Source organism: Chiroxiphia lanceolata, chromosome 5 (assembly GCF_009829145.1).
Source record: "Chiroxiphia lanceolata isolate bChiLan1 chromosome 5, bChiLan1.pri, whole genome shotgun sequence".
NCBI lineage: Eukaryota > Metazoa > Chordata > Aves > Passeriformes > Pipridae > Chiroxiphia > Chiroxiphia lanceolata.
The window spans coordinates 42,631,336-42,658,265 of record NC_045641.1 but is presented as its reverse complement, the minus strand read 5'-3'; the positions used below and the strand labels follow the sequence as shown (position 1 = coordinate 42,658,265).

Genomic DNA, 26,930 nt, shown 5'->3' with positions numbered 1-26,930 from the left:
TTTCAGATAAGCCCTTACTGTGGTAGTCTCCTATTTAATCATCACCCTTGGTTAATAAAACAATTCCCTATTGTCCTGCACCTTTGGGCAGCCACATAAAGAATTTGCCCTGTGAGGGGAAAAAAAAAAAGAATTATTTGTGTCTAATATGTACCTGTTAAATTAACTGCAGAAAGGACTAGTAGAGGGCTACTATGGACTAGGGCTGTGCAGGGGACTTTCCACCTGCCCTGGAACCTTCACACACCAGCATCAGCCTTTGGGGAGCAATGGGTCCTTTTTCCCTTGCTCAGCTCCATATTGGAGGAGGGGGAAAAGAATAAATCCTTCTGAAGCTTTCTTTACTCCCAATCTCTTGTTCCCAGTGGGTTCCAGTTAGCAGGAACCTAGAGTGTGTTCACTTCTCTTCTGGCGAAGACAATTTAAAATGATAACAAAAAAGGTCCTAGAACAGTGTAGCAGGAATCCAGCCTTTCGTGTTGCTGCCTCTGCTAGGCCACACTTTAAACTTTTTCGAAGGTGGATTTAGTCTGCAAAGGCTTTCATGCAAATGGATCATTTACTTAAAAATCCACAGAGAGCAGAGGGGCCACAGAGCTCTTTTTCCCTTCATCTTCCCCTTACTCGTCCAACACCTTGTAAAGTAGTACCGAGGTAGTGAAAAGGCAGGTTATTATGCACTGGGAACTGGTGTGGCAACTGTTGCTTCCCCTTCATTAACGCGTGTGTTTAAGCTGAACGACTTGACCTGAAGTGGCTGGAGCCTCCCAGGGAAAGTTGTCAGTGCTTGCGTGTGTGTGTGTGTGTGTCTTTACAGAGTTCCACACCGCAACAAAACCCCTTCTTTCCAATTTGCCGCCTACTGCCCTGAGGGTGACAAGGCTGAAAGTTTAGCAAGTTCTGTGCATAACTTCACATCACAGGAGCAAGTGCGTATTCTCCCCCTCCCCTTTCTTTTTCCTGCTCCTAAACACCTCCTTCAAGTTCGCAGCTGGGCAGGACTCCAAAGGTGCAGCAGCAGCAACAAGCTGGAGTTCAAAGTTAGCAGTAAATTGCACAACTTCCAGCTCATCGCTATGCTCGGTGACTATTAACAAGCTGGAAGGCGCTCAGGGAAAAAAATAGGGGAGAAGGGAACACCCTCGAATTGTTTGGGGATCGCTGATGTTATGCCGCTGGGATCATGGCTCCTTTTGGAAGGAATTTATTAAAAACCCGGCATAAAACCAGGTAAAATGCGTGGGTATGTGGAGGAAAAGGGAGAGCTATATGGGATAATTTTTTTATACTTTTTGTTTGGATCTGGGGCCAGGATGTGTTATCCGGGCCATGCCGCTCCCTGCAGCTGGAACTCCAGGGCTCAGGAGCGAACCGGAGACGGGCCGGGGGGAGCGGAGCGGAGGGGGTTGGCGTGTGCAGGGACAAGGGGTTCTTCCCTTCCCCCCTCCCCCGGATCCCCCTCTTAACTCTGGCTCTTTTGGTTGCTGGTCAATATTTTCCATGAGCGGAAAGTACCTCTTCCGGACTTCGAACCTGCCTCGTCTAAACCGAGGCGAACATTGGCGGCCCCCCGTGCTAACAAGGTGAGGCTCACCGGGGCCGGGAGGACAGGCTGCAACCCCGACGTGCGCGTCCCGGAGGCGACCGGGGGGAACCCGGAGCCTTTCAGCCGCCCGGGACAAAACTCCCTGAGTTTCTCACGGGAGGGTCGAGCTCCGGGCCCATCGCCTCCCGCCCTAGCCACGTTCCCCTGGGAGGTAGAGCGGCAGCCCGCAACCCCTTCGAATCAACCCCGTCCCTTATCCTGTCCGCTGGCTGTAAGCCTGGGAGGTAGGAGAGCATCGAGCTGTCAGCCTGGGGAGCGAGCATGCTTTTTTTGTTTAGCCTTTAGTCCGGGATGGACTCGTATTGCGTGTGGTTTTTTGCCTAGAAAATTCTTCAGGTGGACAACTGCGGTCCCTGGGTCGGCTGCCGCCAAGTTTCTTTATGGGGACTTTGCCCCTAACGCTGTGCATGCTTCCACATGCCCCGCACACCGGCTGTGAAAAGGAGAAAAAGGGTTATGTAATCATGTTAGGTGCTAGGATGGTACTAGATTATTTGAGATAAATATTCTTGGAGTGGAGTAAATCTACTTGGACCCTATAGGATGTACAGTTGCCGAGCCAATTTAGCTAAAGCTGAACAGAAACAGATTGCCTCAAAAATCACTTGTAATCTTGTTCCCATTTTGACTGGTGCTTTTCGCTGAAATTTGTATTTAAAGGAATGCAAGGGAAAATCTCTTTCAGGGGGAATATAATTGAATTCTTAAAAAGTCTTGTAAAAATGTCCCTTTTCTGGGTTTGGCTTTTGATTTTCACATTTGATATACTGAAAATTATTCGAGGGGGATTGTATTTGTTGGGATTGTGTGAAAAGATTAATTTAGCATAGTACATGGAATATAAATCAGAAAGATTCTAACAGTCAATGTTTAACAAATTGGATACTATTTTAGAATTATTAATATTGTAGGTTACAGATTAAACAGCACGTTTTGCTAATGGGTCTGAAAACAGTAAAACTTTGATGTATTTCTCATGTAGCCATTTCTTGTTTAGAAGGCCTGGAAAGGTGGACATGAATTTCTTATGAAATTGCTTTTACATAGAGCTGTAAATTTTTTACTCTTAAAATATAAGTTTTGCTACTGCCATCACTTATCTGAATAAGCATTACGTCACAAAGCACAGTTCCATTGTGTTTAACCGTGAAACTGTTTCTCTTTTGGATATTTATAATATCTTCACACTAATTTCATCAATCTCACTATGTTTGCTGATGTGACATTTTATTCCTCGGGAAAAGAAATTCAGAATCCAAAGCTTTAAACAGGCAATAGAAATTCAAATACCAAAAGAATCATTACTATGAACATCTAGCATTTTCTTCTCACTTCATACTTCCACCTCCAAAAATAAATTAATGCTTTTAATGGCAGAGAGTAGTTATGACAATAAGAAGGGGCTGTATGACCATAGAAATGTGGGGGGAGGAGGTCAAGAACAAAGCAAACTGCATAATTCTTAAGATGTGTTGCTATTATCTGTTCAGATATTTAAATTTCTGCATATTTAATGTAAGTTTTGATATTGAATTTTGAGAATTTAACTTTGCTTATGCATTTAGTAAAACGGTTTTGCAATATAAGTGAAGAGATACATAATAATTCTTTTTCATTATAATTGTATCTTGGTGAACTCATCTGAAACCTTGAAAAGAAGTGAGCTTAAAATCCTTCACTATGTTTAGGGCAGTAGTTGGAGAGTTGGAACTTGTGGCTCATTACCTTTTATTAGTTTAATTACCTTTAAAGAGAGACCAAAAAAGTAGATCTTTAATCTACTGCTGCTTTTTTCATTAGATCTAGCACTCATCCACCTTTCTGAGAAACTTTTTTTCCTTTTTTTCTGGAATGTTTTAATGAGTATTCGCTACATGCAAATATAACTCCTGAAAGTTATAAGATAAGCAAATGGGGAGTAAAATCTATGTTTACATGAGGACACAAAGCTAAGTTGAGGTAATAAAGGTAAGTGGAAGAAATGCCAGAAGGAAAATGAAGGCGTTACAGTCATTTGCTCAGATAACAAGACGACACCACCGTAATTAGTGCTTGACTTGCAGCATTGCCCAGAGGTCCCAGATCAGGGCCCTGTTTCATAGTAGGCTTTTCATATACAGATCATAATTGTCAGTCCCTACCCGTAAGACCCCAGAGTTTAAACAAAGAGTTTACTCTGATTCTGTGTCTATGAGGTATTCTAGCAAGAGGTGAGGGATGTTGCCTATGATGTCACCAGCCTTTAGGGAAAGAAACTGAGATTAACCATCAGGAAGACAAAACCCATGCTGAACTACTACCAGTATTTGAAAGATCTTCAGTCAGTATTACTCTCTTGGGCTGCTGAAATCTCACTCATGCAAAGACAGCACACGGCCCAGGTAGCTACTCACAGTAAGCCCTGGTTTAATTTCAGGGGAACAGCTGCTAACAGTGTGGCTCCAACATATATTTCTTGGCCAGAAAGACAGTGAGTGATGTCTTGATATCTTTTTCAACAGCTATAAGTAGCATATTCCCCAGAGTGTGTTTGTGCTTGTCAGTGTGTCCCCAGGAGAACTATACTTCCAAGATGCCCCACCCACCTACAAACCGAAATGTTTGCAGCGGGACAGGCTGTACTCTCTAAGGCAACAATGGAAAAAAGAGTTTCCTGCAGGACTAAGGCTCTGCAACATGAGTAAACTCAAGGGGATTTATTTTTATGCATATCTCTTAAAGATGCCATTCTTTGAGAGTGAGAGGAATACTCAGCTGACATCACACTTCATAACTTTGGTGATGGCAGGAAATGCTTAGCAGAAGGTGGAGAAAGAGAAAAGGCACTGAGTTCTTTGCACTCTAACACATTGCTCTGCATGGAGCAAAAGAGCTCCCTATCCAAATATGAGAAACAAATACAGAGCATATACACTTGCGGTGTCTATGTAGTGGGGTTTCATACTGTATAGGATTTCCTAGTTGCTAAGCAGTACAGGAATTTATGCCACACTGATTTTCTGTAAGATTAGAACTTCTCTGCCCTTGAGTGCTAGATTTGATCCCTTTTGAAAAGGGGTCTTTAGGTTCATTTAAATACTTCAAGGATATCTGGATCTATCTCACACCAAGAAAGCTGACCTCAGTGTTATTTCTTTCATAAAGACTACTTCCTTGGGTTTTACACGTAAACTGTAGTCAAACTTGTTGAAGCTCTACTGTTCTGTGCATGTTGTAGCCAGAGAAGTAGCACACTGAGAAACAGAAGATACAGATAATCTATCTTCTTCACACAGTTGTCCTTGATGCTGTAGGGTTGTCCTGTTAGGCACAACACACTGAGAAATATTTTTTGCCAGTGTACTTCATGTTGGCCCTGTGTTTACCACAACTGTTTGTATGCTCTGTTGACATACAACAATTCTGAATCCAATATACATTTTTTGTGATGAAACAGTTGTGTTTCAAATCTATTAATATTTAAATTTATTTATTAGTTTTCCTTTTCCTTCCTGATTTTTCCCCCCACCCTTTATTATTTACTGTTTTCCACCATTTTCCACTTTTACTCAGTGCAATGGCAGTTAGCGCAGTGTTTATCTATAGGAGGCAAAGGCTTAGTTTGTCTACTTTTAATTCTTCCTTTCTTTAAACAACTCATCTCTAGTTCAGAGATAGAAAAAAAGACCATATATCTCCATTCAATCTTATGGATATAGAGGGAGTTCTTTCAGTTCTGACAGTCAGACGCCCCTCCCCAGTGAGAGACACATTCAATGATTCTCTCAGTTTTTATATTACCATGCAGGGTAGTGAATTAGATTAGCAACTTCATCTCTCTGATACTGACCTCACATTTCCATGATCCCTCCCTTCCTCCCTCCCTCCAGTAGTTTCTCATCACATCTAGTTAGCACAGTGATTTGAGTATTACTCTGAACATCTCTACTGCTCTACGGTTGAGTACGCTGCTGTACAGTTTAAACCTTGATGAAGTAAAACTGAAAATGCTCAGCATTGATGTTTGGATTGGTAAAGCTCTTGGAGATCAACTGCTTGTCTGAATGAACTGTGCATGACCCACACTGTAAGTCTCATGGGATCATGTGAGATGTCTAATACTTCTTCTCTTGGATGAGCACACCCGGATAAAAATCTATATGAAGCTCTAAAGGTGCTTTTTGATACAAGACTACCAGGTATTTGGTATGTATGTTGGAGGGGGTAGGTAAAAACTTATTTAGAATCAGTGGTGTTATCCATGTTAAATTTTTAAATCAAAAAGATGGTGCTTGTTTGGTAATGGTAGAATACATTATTCTCCATATTTTTTATTTTTCCTTGAGTATGAGACATATTAGTGAACTATCAAAGAAATTTTTCCTTTTTGAGCCAGACTTCATACACCAAAATTTATTTTCTGGTCTGGCTTGTCAGCTTTGTCACAGGGGTCAAAATGGTTGCATACATTTTCTAATAATCTTTGTACATATTTGTTCACTTCAGCTTCAGGAAGAGCTTTTCGTCTAGCAAAACACTAACTTTATTTCTAAAGAGTTAATTATCTACTATTCCGGGAGGGCAGGTAGCAATTTCATTCCAAAGGAGTAAATAAAATGAGTAATAGAAGTGTGTAATACTACACCATCTAAGGAAAGAGCATGACTTAGGTTAAGTTGAAGCTAATCTGAAACACTAATATAATGTAAAGTCAGGCTGAGAGATACATTTCAGACACAACCCCCCCCATTTTTTTTTAGTAAAAAAATCAAAAGAGGAAAAATCTTGCTGGTCAGTGGCTATTTCCTATTTTACTGTTGAAAAATTAGCATTTTATATGCAGAGTAAAAACTCAGTCACATTCCTAAATGTGTAATGATTTTATAGAGAGAAATAAGTTTTCAGAGATGGGGATTTTTTAAAATTCTATTAACTTTTATTAAAGTCAGTGATAATCACAGAGTAGTACCTCCTGATTGACCTATGCTCAGAAAAACTTTTTGGTTTGTTTGTTTTATATGATTAGTAATAACAATGTAAAACTATAGTCTGAAACATTATTATTTGAAAACATTAGCATCACATATGCTATACAAGCCTTAATTAGTTCATCCAGCTTCTATATTTAGTATGTTGATAAATCCTTATTAATAGTGACAGAAAGGATGATGCAGCATAAAACTTGTATTTAAGACCACACAGTAAGTGAAGCCTAGAACTAAATAAATGTTGGACATGCTTGTACATAGCTATGCGCATGGGTTACTGGTCTATTATTGTCACTTCTACTGTTTCTCTCATGTATTATGATACTCTCAAGATGCTGACTTTCTGTCTTTTGCAGTGCTTCCATACTAGCAATTCCTCAGGTATCACGTAGGGCAAAACAAACAAGAGACAAATGGTTTCAGGATGAATGGAAAGAAAGAGTGACCAACCAAATGGGAAAATAAATTACAATTTTTTTTTGTGTAGCAGAGCCAGAACAATCCTCTACAGAATGTAGGTACTAAACAAGTACAGTTCAGTATAATGTTATGCAGAGTTCTCTGAAAATTTCTCTCAGATAGGTTTGCATCTGATTTTTTTTTTTATAAACTATTCTATATCTACATGTTCCATTAGAAAAAATTACTTAGAACACAGCACAGTTTTCACGCAAATTCTGGTGATGGAATTTTTCCTTCTGGGGCTGTAAATTTTCCATGGGCCTGCACAATTCTTGCAAAAGTGACAAATTTTCATAAATAATTCCTCTTGCTTATGTTTAACACATAAATATATAAGTCAAGAGCTCATTAGTGATTTTGGAAGTTGCATTCTTGAGAGAGCCTTATCCAAAAGAATATTTTTTTTTAGCATCTTGCTGGAGCTTGACTCAAATAGCCCCAGAATGAACCACTAGTTGCCTTTGCTTGTTTTGACCTATCCAGAAATGCACTTAAACCACAGGTGTTGCAATAGTGATAACGATACCAATTTGCTTGTGACCTCAGACAACCAACAATCTCGTTTAGTTTTCCTTAGCTGTAATTTGGGTGTTAATATTTACATGCCTCAGGAAAATACGTAGGACATGATTAGACAGTGTAAAATTTGTGGAAATGCAGAATATGAAAGCCAGTTAGTGAGAGAGGTATGAATAAAATCTGTGAGCTCTTTATTTCTACTTGTACAGTCCACTAGAGCTAACTGCTGTGCAGGGAAATGAGAATACATTGTGGATTGTTTAGGTTTGATTTCACATGATTCTCTGAGGAATTTTCATCAGTCTAAAATTTTTCATAATGTTAAAAATTACTTGTGAGGAAGGTTGTAATGTACTAGAAAGGGAATTAAAGAAAGAAATAGCATGTGGATATTAATAGATTTTGTGGTGGTTTTGTGAAGTGAATATAAGAAAAGAAAGTTAGCTGCAGAAACCAAAAAACAGAAAGGAAGTTTCTCGATGGTAATGATATTAAAGTTGTCATGTAATTATTTTTTTAATGCTATGAAAGCCAAGTTCTGATATCATGTAGAAATTAATAAAAGACACAAAACTTTAAAGAAAAGAAATTCCAGTGCACGTTTGGCACATCTCTCGTGCATTTTATTTATGCCCGTTATTTAAAGTTATGTTTCTCTTTCACCCATTTTTTCCTATTTCGTTCTCACTCCTGTCTGCCCGAGTACGTATTTGCCTCTGTCAGTTTGAACCATTAAATTTGTAGTTTGGATGGTTGCTAGATGTATATTTTTTGAGCGTTAGCATTAGAAGAAGCTTATTTCTTAGAATAATCTTAGAAGTGATATATGCTTCTGTTTTCCTGGGTTGCAGTTGGTTTTGTATGATGTTTTTTCCTCACATTCATTAGTAAACTGTAGAATAATGATGGAAGGTAGAGAGGATAGGTATTTGTTGTGAATAAAATATATAAGTATAAATATAATTTTTTGATTTTGAGGGTCAAAACTGTTAATCTGATTAAGTTGCTTCACCCCGTCTGTTCTCTTTCATTGATGTAAAGAGTTCTGAATTATGAATTTCCCATCATAATAGTAAATATAGTCATCTCTGTTGAAAAGCAGAAGATATTTATTTTTTCCTCCTTTTAATAATACAAAATTATCAAAGTTTAAAATAAATATGCAAAATAATAATATTATCATGTTCAAGGACACAATCAGGTTCATGAAAATTTAATAATCTATTAGACCAAGTTTTGTTTTGGTCAGGTACAAATATGTTTACCTTACTTTAGCTTGTAAGGATGTATGACCTCAGTGGAATAATGTAGCTGAGTGAAGACTACTAATTTTTAAGAGAGTCTGCCCTTGGGTCTTGACCATGCAATTTGCTTTGTGTTAATACATTCCATCATCCATGTAGAACACCTTACTTTGCTTTCCCCAACCTCCTTCAAATTGAAAAGGATTATTTCTACAGAGGGTAGTTTCCACTGCGAAAGCCCTTTTAAGCTACAACATTTTTCAGAGCAACAGTTGGGATACCGTTTCCATGACCTTAAGTATATCTCATTTGCCACAGGAAGTTATCAGATTCTGCTCACTGATCAAAGAGTGGTTTAGTGACATTTATAAATACAGGATCTTACACAGATGTTCAGCTGCTTGTGTTTTGGTTGGCTTCATAATTGGTAAACTGATGTTCTGAACTGCTGTTTCATTTGGATATTACCTGATGATAGACTTCCTCTGTGCTGATTGCTGAGGCACTAAGTATACTTGTTTAACTTGATTATTGCCTGTGTCTCTCAGGGACACTTTGTTGTTAGAATACTGTTTTCATTAAAAACTTTGTACAAATCCAGTTTTCTAAGAAAAATTTAGGATTTCTATTGACTTTACTGCGCTTTCCCAGATTCTTGATACCTTAAGGTTTAGGTAGATAACTAATCATGTTTGTTTACCCATGAAGGTCACTACAGGTATCAGACAAAGATTTAAGTTATTTTTGGAACTACAGTTGTGGATGGTCACAGTACTTCTGACATTCGTATTGTTCCTAAGATTCAAGCGCACAGGAAAACACAAATGTCAAGCTCCGTCTTACTCAACTTGATCCACTGAAAATTTAGGTATCTACTCATCTAGGTACTCTTTGTAGTTAATGGATACATCTAAACACTTCTGGAGGGCAATTCATTCAGTCTTAGGCAGGCTTTCAGTATGTGATTAGTCACCCTTTTGGAGGAGCCTACTTTACGCCACTGATTACAGAGGAAGGTCAGAAAATTATCTCTGATTGCACATCTCCATTTTAAATAGCTTAAGGTAGATGACATGAGCTCCACCCAATCACTTTTCATGGAGCATGCTCAGACTTTGTGGAGCACCATCATTTGCACCATTCATTTTAAAAACTAGAAAGGAAGTCATGAATGTAGAGGTGAATGATAGGTAGATAATGTATGATTAAGGGAGAACCATCCTAATAACATGGATGTGTTCCCCAACCCTGCCACAAAATTCCTACCTGATTTTGGGCAAGTCACATAAACCACAGTTTACAGAAGTGGTTACTCACTGTGTGTTCTTTATTTGCTAATTCAGTGTCCTGTAATCTGTTTTGCACAAGGGCTGAGCAAAGGATGTTTCACTTTGCACATTTCTATGATATCAATTCAGTTATCCAGAGTGGGAATTTAAATGAGTGGATAGCTTTGGTCTGAATATTTTTGAGCTCTGGTTTGTAAAAGGGAGTTCTTTCCCTACAAGAGTATGTGGAAATAAATAAAAAATACATATCTATGCATTTACATATTACAAAACTGAGTACACACTAGACTTCTTTAAAAGTCAGAAGCCACAAACAGAACGTGCATATGTCATGGAAGAAAGCTAAATATGTATATTTCTCCAAACATGACAGAGTTGTCCACATGGCAGAGGGAAGCATGCCTTCACTCAGCTGTCACTGTGGGCAACCATTCAGCTTATGAAGTACCTTGTTAAAAGTAAACTACCGTTTTATCCTCCCTGAGCTATGAAGCCATATGAATTGCTCATATGTTGAAAGGATCCCCACCTGCAAAGACATTTGGATATGGGAAATAAAGAAACATCACATTAATTTGAATGTTGACTCAGCCTGACTTTCTGTGAACTAATGACAAGTAGTTTGCAATGTCTTTCTGGTGTCACAGCCTGCTTGGGATAATCACTATCCTGCCATAGATGCATCTCACAAAACTAGCACCATTATTTCTTGGGCCTGCCTTGGTCTTTGGTCACAGTAACCTAGCCGTGTTTGCCTTCAACTGTGCCCAGTGCAGGTTTTTGTCCCATACCTGCTCTCTCTGTTCATCACAAATCTTACACTATGGCTTACTACCCTTTCAGCTGCATCAAATTTTTGAACAGTTTCTTCCTAAACTGTTCCATCACATTTAAGTGGGTTATCTTGTTTAACAAGGCTTTTATCTTTATGGCCTAATTCATCATGATTCATTGGAGGTCAGACAAGTAGCTCAGCCCCAGTGGGAGGGTTGTGATGGACAACTGACATGGGTATGAGCCTCTTCAGATGGCCCCAGATGGAAACTCATTATCTGAACCCATCAGGTCTGTTATAGAACAGATTTTGGGCTTAAGTCACCATCATTCAAATACTTTGGGATTCACATGGCTTTTTATGGGAATCACATGAAATGTCTTTCCTCTGCAGCTAGCCTCCTTCTTCTCACAGCTAAAAATTATGTCAGTGTGCTACTGGACACCATTCTCTGTATCTATCTCTTTTTTCTACACTTTCTTCTTGGCATTGTTCTCATAATTTTCCCATTAGTCTTGGTAGTCTTTATGATCCAGCATTAACCTTGCTTCCAGACAGCGAATCATCCCTTCTTACCTTTCCTATCTCTATTGCTCAGCTGTCTAGAGCTAGTTTTGCAATCGCCTATGCCCTCCTTAGCATATCCATTGCTAGGACAGAGCACAGTTGGTAAGGTTAACAATTTATTTCATTTGTTCAGTAGCTTCTTCAGAGAAGATGTGGTTATATTTCAGAGACCTTATCAGCCTGTGTCTGACTAACTACACATTGAAGCATTCATTGATAGGCAATTTTAGAAAATTACTTGAAAGCATAAGCTGCACAAATCTCTCATACTGACAATGGACACTAAAAATTCTTCAGGTTTCTTTTAAAAAAAAATTTATGTCCACTCTTCTTGTTAGCTTAATTATGTATCTAGTACTCAATTTAGCTCTTTAGAATGAAAATTTGTATGAGTCCACTTCATCATCTCATCTTTTTTTCATTTCAGCTCTTCAAATACTGTAAGTAATGGAACACATTTGTCACTGAATTATCTTTCAGAAAGTTCGAGGGAGAAATTTGAAGGAAAAAAAAAGAGAAAGAATTGATTGTAAATGAGGTCTTGATAGAACCCCTTTTGAGGTGATATTCTTCAAAATGATTTAATGAAAGCAAATGAAATGGCAAAGATCATACAATATAATTTTCAGAGTGAGGTGGTTCAGCTGCAAAATTTATTGCAATATATACAGAAGAAAATTAAAGCCCATCCTATATTTCTCTCACTTCTGGCAAACTGTAAAGAGATACTTAAACTAGATTTTATGATATACAAAAAAGCTGTGTTAACAAATCATTAAAATCAAGAAAGTTAAGAAAGGGTGATGATTGATGAGGTGGCTGGACAGATCTAGCAGGGTAGTGTTGTAAAAAGGGCAGTGCTAAGCCTCCTTTCCAGATTCCTGGCCACTCTACCATTTCCTTTGCATTGCTCCTATTCTTGCCTCACACTGAATATTTTCCTTATTTTTTTCTCTTCTCTCTTTTTTTTTTTTTTTTTTTTGGTTTTGGGTTTTTCTTTTAATGTTTTTCTGGGTTTGCTTTCTGCAAGTTTATCAAACTGGAAACCCATTGGTTAAACTTACAAAGCTGGCACAAGCAAGGAGATGGGAATATCCACTAGACACCAGATTGCCTAAATTACTTCATGGTATTTTAAGTCATATATATTGCTAACATATAAGACTAGATTTAGCAGTAAAAATAGTATTTAGGATAATCACTTTGGTAAGGTATTAATTTTGTAAAAAATTTTGTCTGTTTTGGGGATAGGTTTGAGGAGTGTTGGAGTGTTTAAAGACAGAAGATAAAAATACTAATTCCTACAATGTTCATGACGTACAAACAGAAATTTGCCACAGGCTTCTACTAGAGCAGCTACAGAAGTAATTACAGTAGGTAGCCATCAGGAACAGACTGATGACCATCAGGGAAAGAAGAGATTCTTTTCTGAGCCTAAGTTCAGCTTGAAGACTGGCAAAGAAAAACCAAATCCATCTGGACTTTTCTTTCTATTTATTGTGAATGAGATTAGCATCTGTCTCACATGGTGCTACCAGGAGCAGAGAAGAGGTATACAACATGCACAGCATATAATGGTTCATAAGAAGATAACCATCCCAGCCTTTAGCTTAGAGAGTATTGGAAAAGTGGCATGAAATCTTATTTTTTCCTTGTTTGTATCTTCTTCCTTTATTCAACTTACCTTATTATCACCAGTTTACGTATAGTGCGCTTTTTTCATGTTTTGGCAGCCCAGACCCACCCTCAGAATGCTTTGTGTTTATTTCTTCACTGGGCAAAATATCAACAAATCCAGAGCAGGGAAGTAGCATACGTTTACCTTTCAACAAAAGCTGAACTGCATTTCATGGAACAACAACAAAAAAAAACTCATACTCCCGGTGCTTGGAATTCCCCTCACTTCTTTGATCTCAAAAGCTCATAAACAACCAGGACGCTTCTGAAAAGCAGTTATAAAAATTCTAATGGGAGAAATTAGATAACCCAAATTTCTACTAGCTGTAATAGTAACTCTATCATTTTGAAGTCTATGTTCCAAATGATCTATAAATGATTCTGCTTCCTCTATATTATTGAAAGTGATGGAATTTTAGACACATTTTGTACATTATTAATAGGAGTTCCATAAAGCTTGCATAGCGTAACCAGTGCTTAAATATGCATAGGTGCTTAAGTAGACACAGGAACAATGTATAGAATTGTATTTTTGCAATGTAGCAAAATTCTTGTGGTAGGTAAGAAGTACCAGTGACATTTTCATTTGTTCACTAGTAAGAACCATCCACTGCCCAAAATCAAGATGTAGCATTTTCTGTATTGATATTCCTAAACATTGTATGCTGCTTATTAACACAGGAATTTGAAAATGCCCATCTTCCCATTCCCCCTAATATGATCTAAAGAATTACTGTCACTGAATATGTCAGTGTTTGTTTTGGCTCTGAAGTTTTTCCTGCATCTGCCATCCCTGTATAACAGCTGCTTCCTCACTAGTAGTTGCAATATACATATCAAAACATGTTTTCCCACTAAAGTAAATTGTTAATGTTATTGTAACTCATACTGGAAAATATTTTGGTGGACAGCTAGTTCTCCTCTGTTCTAACCTCCACTGTGTCAGGCCACCACCAATACACACCTGATACAAAGAACATGTTATCTGCTATGGCATTTTACGTACATTGCTGGAATTCCAAACATTTTTTTGACTAACATCCACTTACCAACCTTGTGACTTTGAATATACTATGGAGAAATGATGATTTGTCTGACAGGAAGGCAGATTTAAAGCATAGATGTTATTTATAGAGAATTTATAACCTTAGGGGTAGAGGACAATTTCAGAGGTATGACAGGAGGAAAGGACAGGGGCAGATGCAGTCTCCACTGCAGCCTTTCCACTTGCCTGTAGGTTAAGTGACTGGAAGCATAAACGTGGTATATGGCACAGCTAACAGGTGAAGGAAAGGACTTAGTAGAATTTTGGTCACCTTTGTTGAAAATCTACACTCTGACCCTGCAAATGGGATTTTGTAAAACGATATTGTCCACTGTAGCAATGACACAGAGTCCTGTCATTAAATGGAACTACAGGGGAGTGTTCAGGATAATCTACCATAACTATCACTCTCATCTAGTGAGCAAGGTGTATAATTCCTTTTACAGTATCTCTTATTTCTGTCTTCCTGTTTTTGAAATATCCTCAGTTACTACAATTTCTTGGCTTATTTTCTATGAAGTACAAACTCCATGAAGTACCTATCCACATAACAGATGACAGAATTATTACTGTCAGTCTTTGTTGGTCTTTTTTGTTGACTACTTTAATTTCTTTTTTATCTGTTTTAAGTACTGTCAGAGCTTTTTCCCCTTTTTATTTTTCTTAAATATTGATCCCTTTTCAGGCACCTGCTTCTAAGCAGTACACTTATTAGAATGAAGCGTATGATTTCCCGTGGGATTTTTACCAAAGTCTGACATTTCAAGTCAACAGAAACTCTGGTGTGAAAAAGTTATTTGCAATAAAATAATTATCAAAATTATTTTCTTTAAACTGTCATGCTTTTCATGTATTTTATTCCATGACAAAATAATACTATCTCATTGCAATTTAAAATTATTTCACTGACATTTGTCATAGAACACCACTATAGTATAAAGTGATTACGTGAAGAGAAATTTCAACTATAAATCACTGCTGAATTATAATATATGCAGTTTTGTACAGTAGCTAACTAAGGTGATGGCATTTCTCTGCAGAATAGACTAAGGAACTACTCACAGTTTTAAGTACATAAATTTTAATTGATATAGGGCATATTTGCAGCACTTTTTGCTTTAAAATTCCTCATAAAAGCTTCCTGACAGTATGGGTATCTTGTTGAGTCAAAAATTTATGCTTTTAAAAAGAAAAAGCAAAATGAACATAAACTTATACTAGGAAAAATGTGTTGTAAATAGCTAGTTGTAAAATTAGATTTTGTTTAAATTGTTTTCTTTTTTCAAATATCTGAAATATTTCAATTAGAGCACCCCAAATGTTGTGTATATGTGTATGTTTGAAAAATATCACTTGACTCACAAGATGCCTAATTTGCCTTTATTTTTAGTAAATGACTATATACATTTCTGTAAAGGAGGAAGTTTTATTATAGAGCAACATTAAATGGGTATAGAAACAGATGGTAGAGAGAAATTTAAGCTATTCCTTTTGAAATAATTGTTTTCAGAAGTTCTGTAGTGTTCTTTCCAAGTCTTCCTGCAATATTAGGACTACTACTATTGGGACTATACTGAGGGGTTTTATTCTTATAGTTAAAGTAGTAGTTCTGCCTTGCCATTATTCTTTTCAACTAGTTGTTGCCCTGACTTTTGTGTGATGCAGAAGGGAATAAGAACCAAGTTTCTGACGTGTCATGTATGGAATTTTTATGTGGACATTAACTGTGCCTACATTAATATTGTTTTTAGGGACAGGTGAAGGGGAATGGGAATGCAGTTAGTTAACAGGCTAACTTAAATTCCTGAAGTTTTGGAGTAATTCCAGCTTCATTGCATGGTGAGAGAGTAACTACTTCCTCCTTGCTGCCCTTAGGAAACTCAGAAGCGTGTAATCTACTTAGGCAGGAGGCATACTGAGTATAAGATTTGGCCTTTATTGCTTTTTGAAAAACTTTACAGAAGTGACAGAAAGTTGAGAAAAAAGGTGGATTAAATGTGGATAGTCTGAATAAACTTAGTATGAACTTTTAATGTGATTCATTTATTCCTGAAAGGTTGAAATACTTCTGACCTTAACTTTCATACGGGCTCTGTATTCTCTATAGCTTTAATGTTTAAACTCACAATCAAAAATCTGTGTGGATCAAATTAAATTAGAGTTTCTTCCAAGCAAGAGCTGCAACACATGGCACCAATAGCTTTACTTTTTCACAAATTTCACAGATAAAAATCGCAAAGATACAAAATATGTTATGATCTTTTCTTTCATAATGATCATCTATTGTTTCATATATGTTTATATATATATGGTAACATCCTGAGATTTTGAAAAAGAAACAATAAAAGCAATATAATATTATAATTTCTAAATGGAATGAGATGATGCATGTATTTGCTATGTTTTGACTTCATATCAGGTTATTGACTTCATATTAGGTCAGAGATCTGGTGGAAACTGCATTCCCACATCCTTCCCACAAATGACTGAACATTCGGAAAAGGTCCTTCACTGTGAGTGGGGTTGGGTACTGGAACAGGCTCCCCAGGGAAGCTGTCACAGCCTCAAGCCTGTCAAAGCTCAAGGAGCTTCTGGATGGGGTAGTCCTGTGAGGAGCAGGGAGCTGGACTCAGTGATCCTTATGGGTCCCTTTCAACTTGAGATATTCTATGATTCTATGACTGATAAACTAATTTGCTCTTATATACCCTGATATGTAAATGCCACCGGTATTGAAAGCTCTCAAATGACATTCAGCATGTGATCTATGCTACAGATGTAGGTTGTTTGTGCCAAGTAGGTATCCCTGTAATATTGGCTTCTTATTTCCAGCAAGGAAATATATAAAAAAAAATTATTTTTATAGATAGTCATATTTTTAATATGACTCAGCTCAGCTCTGAGAGATAACAGAGATTATTAATCTCAGCACAGAGATTTTTAGCAAGGATTTAGCAACTGCATAAAACCAAGACAAGTGCTCTCTAGGACCTTACACATGGAAGAAACATCTGTGGACGCTGAACAAAGAGATCATAGCACAGACACATACTTGCCAAAATCCAAATAGGCATATGCATGTGCCCCAGCAGTATGCTCAAAACCAGCCCCTTGAAAACACTAGATAATTAAATGTTCAGTGTCTCTTGTTTTCCCAGGGTGTTATATGCCGTTGTGTCATACCATTTTCAGAGGAGAGCAAGTGGCTTGGCTGGAAGATTTTTACCCACTGTGCAATGTGGCAGGTAGGAGATGAGGTTTAGAACCTCTTCCCGAGGAGCTGGCAGTGTACAGCTTGAAAAAGAAGTTAGAGAGCATTCAGAGACACGAGAGACTCAAGGAGCTACCTACCTGGATTTCCCTAAAAGTTTCATATTTCTTAGTGGACTCTAGGAAAGCCCTGAGATGGCAGGCCCTATACTTCTAGGTAAGGGCTTCACTGCAAGGATGCAGTAGGCATCAGGAGGATTGTCTCTTAAAGCCTTTTTGGCTTTTGGTTTCTCCACTGAAGAAGGTGAATTGTTCTGGGTGACATCTTGACATAATGTAGGAGTTTGCTTCTTAGAAGTTTAGAATTACTTTGATCTTACCTTGGGGACGTCAGGACAGCAACATACCTACATACTCTGGTCAGCTGAGGACCCCATCACATCAGTCAGTCAGTTATAAAACACGATTATTATCTGATCTGCTGTAGATTAAACTGTATGTGCTATTGAGAAGGTTTAAGCTGTCATAGAATAGAATGTGATTCTCCCAGTAAATTGAGGGGAAAATTACTGAGAGATTTTACACAAATGGCTTTCCAACATGATCCCTTTGATGGCAAATTTATAAATTATTAACAGTTGTACACATTTGCAAGGAAAAGGTTAGTGTATTGCTTGGTGTGCCACCTGTTTTCACCTACTGATTTTTTTATTCTCTATAAATTATTTCAATGACTGAGAGGAGACAGCTAGTAAAATTTTTGATCATAAACATAATCTCAGGTTTGAATCCCATTCCTAACACAAAAACTTTTAGTTGGTTGTTCATGTTGACATAAAATTGGTTCAGCTGTTCATGATGAATTAAAATTAGTAAAGTTTTAAACTAGCAAGGGGTTCACAAAAATGTCCTGGCTGTGAAATTTCTAACAACTACTTAGGTATTTTTTAGTTACTCAGTTTGATTTTTCTTTGGGGAGGGTACGTCAAGAAATACAGTAATGTTGAAAAAGGAGTTCCATTTTGTTTTGTGAAAGTCTAGGAAGAATTTATTACAGTGAAGGGAGAGAAGATTTTCTTTTAGCGTTCAGAAACACTGCATTGAGTTGCTAACAGTACGACATGCAAGTGACCTAGTCCCAACAGAATGCAGAAATTAGTAAAGGAAAAGAAGCATCCTGTAGACATGAAGATGAAATTCTAAAAAGTAGGGGGAACTCTTTATTTGATTAGCATGATTGGTTGTAAAACTATATATTACGTAATTAAGAAGAATGTTAACATTTTTAGGAAGGCAAAGAATTCTGTGTTTGATATGTATATTTTTGTTCCAGACATACCTTTAAGTCAGTGAATATCAAAAGCACTGCTCCCAGCATTTAAGCTATCTAATATTTTGACTCTGTGCAATGTAAATACATGTTTTTGTTTTGTCTATGTGTTACTGGAATGTATTACCTTCCCCCAGGCCTGAAAAATAAATTAACAAAGTGTATATCTGACAGGCAACAATCAGTTTGTGCTGACATAATTAAGACTGTGTGAGGTCTATAACATGATTAGAATGTTTTTTTGGGTCATCTTTAAGAGAAGTAAGGAGTAACAGGCATGAAACTAGCAGACAAACCAAGCAAACAAAAAGATTGGAAAAGTACTTTTGACCATTCTTAAGTTTAAATTCCCATCTGTTCCTAAGAAACAATTGGCTTTGCAAAAAAAGATAGACTTTCATGTGGTTGTTATCATAAAGACTTTAAAATCATAGACGGATAAGTAGAACATTTCAGTGATCAATTCAAAGAAACAGAATTCAAGCCATAACTGAAAGCTTCAAAGCCTGTTTACAGAAGCAGCAATGCATTGTTGAAAAAAAAAAATTAGTTGCTTAGCTACTTTTGAGAAAGTTGCTGTTGTGTTTTTTGGGAAAACTAACCATTTAAACTGCAAAAACGCTTTCACTGTTACACTCTCATTAACTGATACACTATTAAAAACGGTGGTTCTTTTATGTCCTTTACAAAATTGCAGGCCATGGAAGGCAAGCAACCTATAAACATGAGAAGCTTGCCTCTCCCTTAAAATGAGTGTTTAAAAGAAGATCCTGTTGCTGAAGATTATAATTTATAATATTGCATTTCAGAAAAAAAAATTGTCAATTATCAACATTTATTCAAGATGTCTTCCTTAGTATTGGAATGAATTAATGGATTTCTTCATAAATTACAGTAATAAATTCAACAATGAATGGAACATTCAAGGTTTAAACTAAGCTAAGAAGTTGTAATATGTTATCTTTTAGTTATCATTACTAAATCTACTGCTGCTGTAACCATTCTTGTTACATTTCTCTCAGACAATAAACTATAATCTGATTGGATTAATCTCACTTGAATTCAGCTACCTGAAAATGAGTTATTTAATTGAAGGTGGCCACATAGGTCTCTCATAGTTAAGGAAAGAGAGAAATAGCTTCATTTGAGAATTCATTCCAATTATCATAGATGGTCTAGGCAATGGTGATTTCTCCTTGGTGGTCTACTCTCTTCTCTTGACAAAGAGGAACTTCTGATGGTGAATTTATACTGAAATTTTAATTTTCATATGTCTAAGTGAGATGAATTCCTCTTTGTATATGGAGAATCTGTGCTTCACTTTCTATAAGGAAAGTAGAGCTTAACAGGTGTCTCCTTGTACTAACATTTTCCTGCATCCTGAAAGCAAGTCTTTAATAATCGTTCTTTTCTGACTGACACAATAATGGTTCGTTTTTGTTTGGAACTATCTGAATTAACTATGATAAAAGAATTATACAATAAATTTTACTTATAATGTCCATAGTAAAGTGCATCAGTTTACCATTTTTTAGTGGAAGAAAACAGTAAACCACTTTTGATATTTTAGAAGATATTAGAATGTGATGGAAATGTAAGATTACGAATTATTTGCTAAATCTTTTTGATTAAAAAGAAAGATCAAAATTTTAGTGAGATGTCAATAAACTTTAAGATAACACATGTTCTAACAAACACATAGAAAAGAAAATGAAAGAATTTGTACTTTACAGTTTTGTTTTGACCCAAGAACTACAGAGATGTTCAGAATTTCTTTTTAATTTCTTCTCTCCTTTTCCATAAAAGGTGACAATATAATTAAAGGTGTAGATTACATAAATTACATACATACATATATATTTATAAGTATATATTTTCATGTTTAAGCTACTTGAGTTCTTTGTGTACCTCTATGTGCATACATTATACAATTTTGCAGTGCTGCTACTAGTTGTATGCTATAGACAAAACAAAGAACAATCATTCCCAAAAATCTTAATGTAAATTCTGTGTAGACAGGTACATCATAACTGAAAAAATAACAGGGGGTGATAAATGTCTAAAAGAGGACTGAAAACAGTAATTTAAAGATGTTATTTTACACCCATATAGTTTCAGGGATCCTGTAGAGATTGCTTTACAATAAACAGTGTGTTGCCATCGGAATTTTGCTTAACTCCTGCTGAACTCTGTGGGAATTTTGTATAAAAATGGGTATAGCAGAAGTATTTATCAGTACAATAAAGAAAAGGTGTCTAGGGATTTTCAGATTTTATCTGTAGTTTTACTAATATCACAGAGAGAAACCACTTTCATAAGAAAACTTTAAAGGAACCAGGAGAAGAAGAGACTGTAAGCTTCTTAATGCACATAATCTGTTACATACTGAAAATATTGACCAGGAAAAAATATGGCAATCAACCAAAAACAAGAATAAAAAAAAAATAATAGGAAGAGTTTCAATGTGAAAACAAATTGCATAAGATACACTTGGAAGAATGCCAGAAGAGATAACGCTTATTCCTTAAAATATATTTATTGATTACAAAAGAAACCAGGAAGAGCAAACACTGAATTTACTGCCTCACAATTCCTAATCGGGTATTTCTTTTCATATCTGTGGTGAAAAAAATCCAACCCTTGGTTATTGTATAGTCACAGTTGACTCATGTGGCAATTTGCTGTTTACCTTCATTTCACTTAACTCCTGATCTGTCAACAGAAAAAATTCTATAGCATCCTGTTTTTTTCAAATCTAAAAGCACTTACAAATGTTAACTTTTTAGCGTGTGACATACTTAACAGTAATGCCATTTAATCTAGTATCATCTTTCATTTCCTCTCCCCCATTTAAACTTGAATATTACTCTTTCTTTGTGTCACTTTGCCATTTTCTATGTCTGTGACAAATATTTTCTTATTTTGAGAAGTAGTCTATGAAAACATTATTAATCTTCTGAGCACCAGTTTCAAAAAATAATTATTGTAAAATGCTGGTCTGTAAGGGGGAGCTATAGAAGTGGGAAAATTATGTCATTACTCAGAGTAATCTACCAAAACACAGATTTTACAGAGGATGTTCCAAGACCTGAAGCAACGTAGTTGGACAGATCTCTCCTCTGCGATGATACTAATAAGCTCACTCTTGTCGGTTTTATTAGTATTCATTTGCACTCTCCTGTCTTTTGAGGATTATTGCCTCCTGGTCAGAGTGGCACCTAGAGTTGAGTCAGTCATAGTTCAATTTATTAGACTGCAGTGTGTCTGTCATGTTGTGTAATAATTGAGAAAAAGAAACAAGTTGTATTGCTTTAATAATCATAGGGTATAACCATAATCTAGCCAAATAAAACTCCATTCCTCCTACATCTCAGAAGACTAGAAAAGGTCTCCGAATAAGTAATGCCAGATAGAAGCAAATGTTGTATTGAGCACTTTGAATATTGTCTGAATAGTTATTTTCATTTGCAAGTTTTCTCTGTCAGACCGGGTTAAATCTCATTCATTTAAACTAACTGCAAGAAATACCAGAAAATCCAAAGAAAGGCATTTTTCCTCAGGGAATTTAGTGTTTTACCATTTTATGATAAAAGAGGTCAAATTATCAGGTTTGGACAAGCAGTAAATTATGCATGCGGCATCTTGAGGACATGAATATCCTGGCAACTTTGCCAACATAGGCCCATAGCAATTCAGGACCACTCAGATGGGGATGAACTGAAGAGTTAGCTGTAAAGTGAATTTCTACCTTTGGTCAGCTGAATTGCTCTCTAGGCACTACTGATTGTACTGATTAGACAGTTACAGTGGCCATAAAGGGATATCAGACATCTTAAGTATCTTAGTGTAAGGAGATATCAATTAAATAGCACTTTCATTGCAATTCATAAGCAAACAAATAAATAAATAAACTTTTTTGCTTTTCTTGCATTTTTGTATAATTTCAAACATTATAAAATACAGACCCATATGTGTGTTCTCTTGCAGTTGGTATTCTTTCACAGTTCACTGGAATTCATGTTATTTGGTGCTTCAGGAAAAGCAACAAATTTCTTGAGGCTTGTTAGTGAAAAATAACACTGGAAAACAATGGTGTTTATGCTTGTGTGGGTCTGTGTGTGGCAAAAGAACTATAGATTTATCTTATTGTCAAATTCTTTTAACTTTGATGTCAGCTTTCCTCAGTCCATCTATATTCAGTGTATTCTTCTCTTTAGAAGCCTTGGTGATATTAAGATCTTAGAAATGTTTGTGCAGTGTCTATGTGATGAGGAAGTTGTGTTGTCCTAGGACAGTCTGGATATGTAATACAGATTGCCAAACTTTATCACTGATTGTTAATACACACTTACTATGTGAACAAAAACTAAATTTGATAAAAGACATTTTGTGTGAGATTGCCATTCTGTGTGAGATTGCCATTTTGTGTGAGATTGCCAGCTGACTTAGTAGTAGTATTAAAGCAGTGGCTGATTAAAGCTGTTACGTAATATAAAGATATTTCTTCATGGAATTTAAACAAGTATATTATCTTGTACAACAGTACACAAATTTTTCAATCTGATGTCATACTGGAATTATAGTAATTATTCTATACCATTGATATGTAATTTGTACTTGATGTCTTCTTGTTCTCCAGGTCTCCCAGCAAGGACATGGCTTCAAATGAAAGAGAGATTGTGGTTTGGGTTTGCCAGGAGGAGAAGATTGTATGTGGCTTGACAAAGCGCACAACTTGCTCAGAAGTGATTCAAGCACTGCTTGAGGAACATCAGACAACATTTGGAGAGAAAAAGGTCCTTTTTGGAAAACCTAGTGATTACTGCATCATAGAAAAATGGAGAGGCTCGGAGCGAGTACTACCTCCCTTGACAAAGATTCTGAGACTTTGGAAGGCCTGGGGGGAAGAGCAGTCTAACTTGCATTTTGTGTTGGTAAAGTCAGATGCCTTCCTCTCCTTTCCACTGTGGAAGACAGCTGAAGCCAAGGTAATACAAAATGTAGAAAAACAGTGGGACCTCAGTCCAGCAAATTACATGAAGATGTTGCCAATAGACAAGCAAAAGAAAATTGTGAGGAAGACTTTCCGGAAACTGGCCAAGCTTAAACAGGACAGTGTTCAGCAAGAGAGAGACAATATGGAGACACTAATTCATCTGATAATTTCTCAAGATCATACCATTCATCAACAAGTCCTTAGAATGAAGGAACTAGATATGGAAATTGAAAAATGTGAAGCGAAATTCCATCTAGATCGTGTGGCCAATGACGGAGAAAATTACGTACAGGACTCCTACTTAATGATCAATCCAACTGAGGCTGAGAAGCAAAGGAGTAGGCCAGATGATCAAAAAGAAATGCATGAGTATTTGAGCAAAAGTGAGGGCATTTTACAGGTTGAAGAGAGATTGAAACATCACAAACAATTAATAGAGAACCTGTGTGCTGAAATTGAAAAAGAGGTACAAGGTATATGCACTGAAAAAAATGTAGATGATGTTCACACAGAAGTAGCTGCTAATGCTGAATTGGAAAACTCAAGTTTAGAAAGTGTAAAATATGAGTTGGAAAAAAGTATGAAAGATGGTCTAAGAATCAACTCATACCTGAGCTGCGTTCAGAAAGAACTTACATACAGGGACTCACTGCTTCAAAAGAAGGAAAAAGAATATGAACTTCTTACCGAAGAATTTAATTTACTACATGTTAAAGACAACGTTGAAACTAGGCTTCAGTCAAATGAAGAGCCATCCAAGGGCAGTGGCATCTCCAGTAACAGCACTGCTGTTCCTGACTTTGTTCATAGAGTGACTAATCTGGACATAAATGATACGGACTCAGACACTGGAATAAGCTCTACACACAGTCAGGACTCTGAAATAACCTCGGGGGACATGGTACTGTTGTCAACATAGTTGAAAACAGTCATGCATTTATGAAAGGTCATATTTTGAGGATATTTATAAGGATTAGTAAATTTTTTTGTCTTAAAAGTTATGTTCTTCAAGATGTTAAAACTGTGGCATCACTTTAACAAAGTAAACAGTGTCTATTTATGTCCTTAATAGCATACTTGTGCTGAAAATCATGTGCAGTATCATGGGTTAACTGCTGATAGGTGCAAAGTTGTTGGCTTTGCTACATCAAGACAGACTACTTAGATCTTGTAATATTGATAATTAGTGAAACAGGAGCATTCTGACTGTCTTGACCCCAAAGTTTGGAGATTTGATATCCTTTGATCTTTGGGTCCACTCCTGCATCTCTCTAACTTTTTAGAAACATGAAGTAGAGACTAGAGCAAACTAGACAGAGAGTTTTATTTTCTACTCTGTTACATTAGCTTTATTCAGATGGAGTTTCCCTGCCATGAAGCTGCTGTAAAGCAATATATAATTGAGCATGTAATCTGTTAAAAAATAGTTATTATGATATTGTAGGACAAAAGAAATATAATAGTATTTATGTTGTATTTTTAAATTTAGTTTCATCAGAATATTTTCAAAAACTCCTAAGTCCCATTTTAAAAATTACCTTACACACATAGGTTTTGAATTTCGATTCTCTTTCAGTGGCACTTACCTGCTTTTAAGATTCTTAAACCCCCTACTTATCAGCTGTTACCCTGTAGTTGCCCCAGTGATTTTTAAGTTCACGTAGTTTCTGCCAGCAGGCATGTCAGAACTGCTTATGTCCTGCTTGTGCGAGATGCTCAAATCTCAAACTCACACTTAACCCCAGGGGCATTTTCAGAAAGCAAGGCTTTCTCCTGACTATCTCAATGGTTGGATCCAGTGTCTTAAGCCTCCTCTAAAAATGACTACCAAAAAAAGCATAGCAGAAGTGACAGGCAGGAACAAGACATTTTTGTCTCTGGCTAGACACTTTACCGATAGCCACTTAGTTACTATTTTCATGTAGCAGGTAGCTTGTCAAATCTCATCTCATGTTTTGGAGCAGGAACCTGTAAATCCTACTTCCTCAATGAGGATTTCAGGATATAGGTAAAACTGTCCACTTTATATAGCTAATTAAATATTGGACCCCAGGTAAAATAAAAAAAAAAAAAAAAAAGAGGGAATGCAAAACATGAGAATTTTACAGCTATGTGATTAAGTTAAATGATTTCATTTAAGATGTAGTAGTTGATCCCAAATCCTTCTCCAGTACATTGCTGTAAATACGAAACAAAGCTGTAGAACTGAGGTGCTCTCCTCGGTTGCCAAACAAGATTTCTAACTCTGAGCTAGACACTCTGCTAATAGAGAATACACGCATAATTTCTGGGTTGCCATGTTTGTGTTTTGCAGGTCAATCTGTTTAATGCTTCTGATTAAAAGAATTGAATGGAGAAATAATTGCAGTGTTTTTAAAAAAAGTTCAACTGCAAAATTCAGACAGATCCTAGAATCAACAGCCTACAAAGTAAACAAATGGACAGTACTTAGAAGGTATAAATGTAAAATACTTTCAAATACACTGCTTTCTCCTTCTGTAATTTTCTTCTCTTAAATGTCTGTCAACCGTCTGTTTTCTAAAATGACCAAAGCACTAGGACTGCTGATTAGCACATATTTGATGCAGAAAAACAAAACAAAAAGAAGAAAAGAAAAAAATTTCTAAAAAGGAAATTTTTCTTTTTCTTTTTTGTTGTTGCTGCTGTGGCTTGGTTTTTGGTTTTTTGGGGGTTTGTTTGTTTTTTTTGTTTTTTTTTTTTGTTTTTTTTAATCCTGGATATTATAAATAGTTTTTGTTCCAACAAAGTGTGCTAGTCGCCTTAATATATTTTGTGTTGTATTTTTGTCATACAATGCTATTTTAATGCTTCAATAATAATGTGTAATACTTAGACTCATCAGCTCCTGATGGAAACATGTGTATCAAATATATTATCTTGTCTTTGTAATAATTTATTAACGCAACTCTGCATCTTTTGACCTCTGTGGTATCACTCTGACAAGCAGTAAGCACAGAGTTCTGAATGCTGAGAGTAGGCTAACGTATTCTATGAGTTCTTGTTAGTTTAGTTAACAGTTATTTCTACTGAGTCATTTTTTTATATCTAAATACTTAGAGGATAGAGAATTGAAACAGAATAATATTCACAGCTGTGCGGGCTAGAACAAGACCCATGGGGGAGCTAATTTCCACTCATACTCTACCAGATTTATTTCACTCATAAGAACTTGTGTGAGTTCTCACAACTGATCTTTATCCACACTACATGGTTGATTGTACC

At 36.5% G+C, this 26,930-nt stretch overlaps 1 protein-coding gene across 2 annotated transcripts; it reads left to right on the top strand.

Moving 5' to 3' along the window:
* Window positions 1-1,013: 1,013 nt before the first annotated feature.
* RASSF9 (Ras association domain family member 9) lies at window positions 1,014-26,930 on the top strand. 2 transcript variants are annotated; one of them, XM_032689375.1, is made up of 2 exons: window positions 1,014-1,230; window positions 23,331-26,930. In XM_032689375.1, the coding sequence occupies exons 1-2, from the start codon at window positions 1,184-1,186 to the stop codon at window positions 24,604-24,606; spliced, it is 1,323 nt and encodes a 440-aa protein (XP_032545266.1). In that variant the 5' UTR covers window positions 1,014-1,183; the 3' UTR covers window positions 24,607-26,930. The 2 variants fall into 2 exon arrangements, with proteins under 2 accessions (XP_032545266.1, XP_032545265.1); XM_032689374.1 differs by lacking the exon at window positions 1,014-1,230 and adding an exon at window positions 1,315-1,583.

Coding starts and splice junctions, on each gene's coding strand:
- RASSF9 (XM_032689374.1), top strand. CDS start 1,330: ATGCCGCTCCCTGCAGCTGGAACTCCAGGGCTCAGGAGCGAACCGGAG. Junction 1,584..23,330: donor CGGCCCCCCGTGCTAACAAG/GTGAGGCTCACC, acceptor CTTGTTCTCCAG/GTCTCCCAGCAAGGACATGG.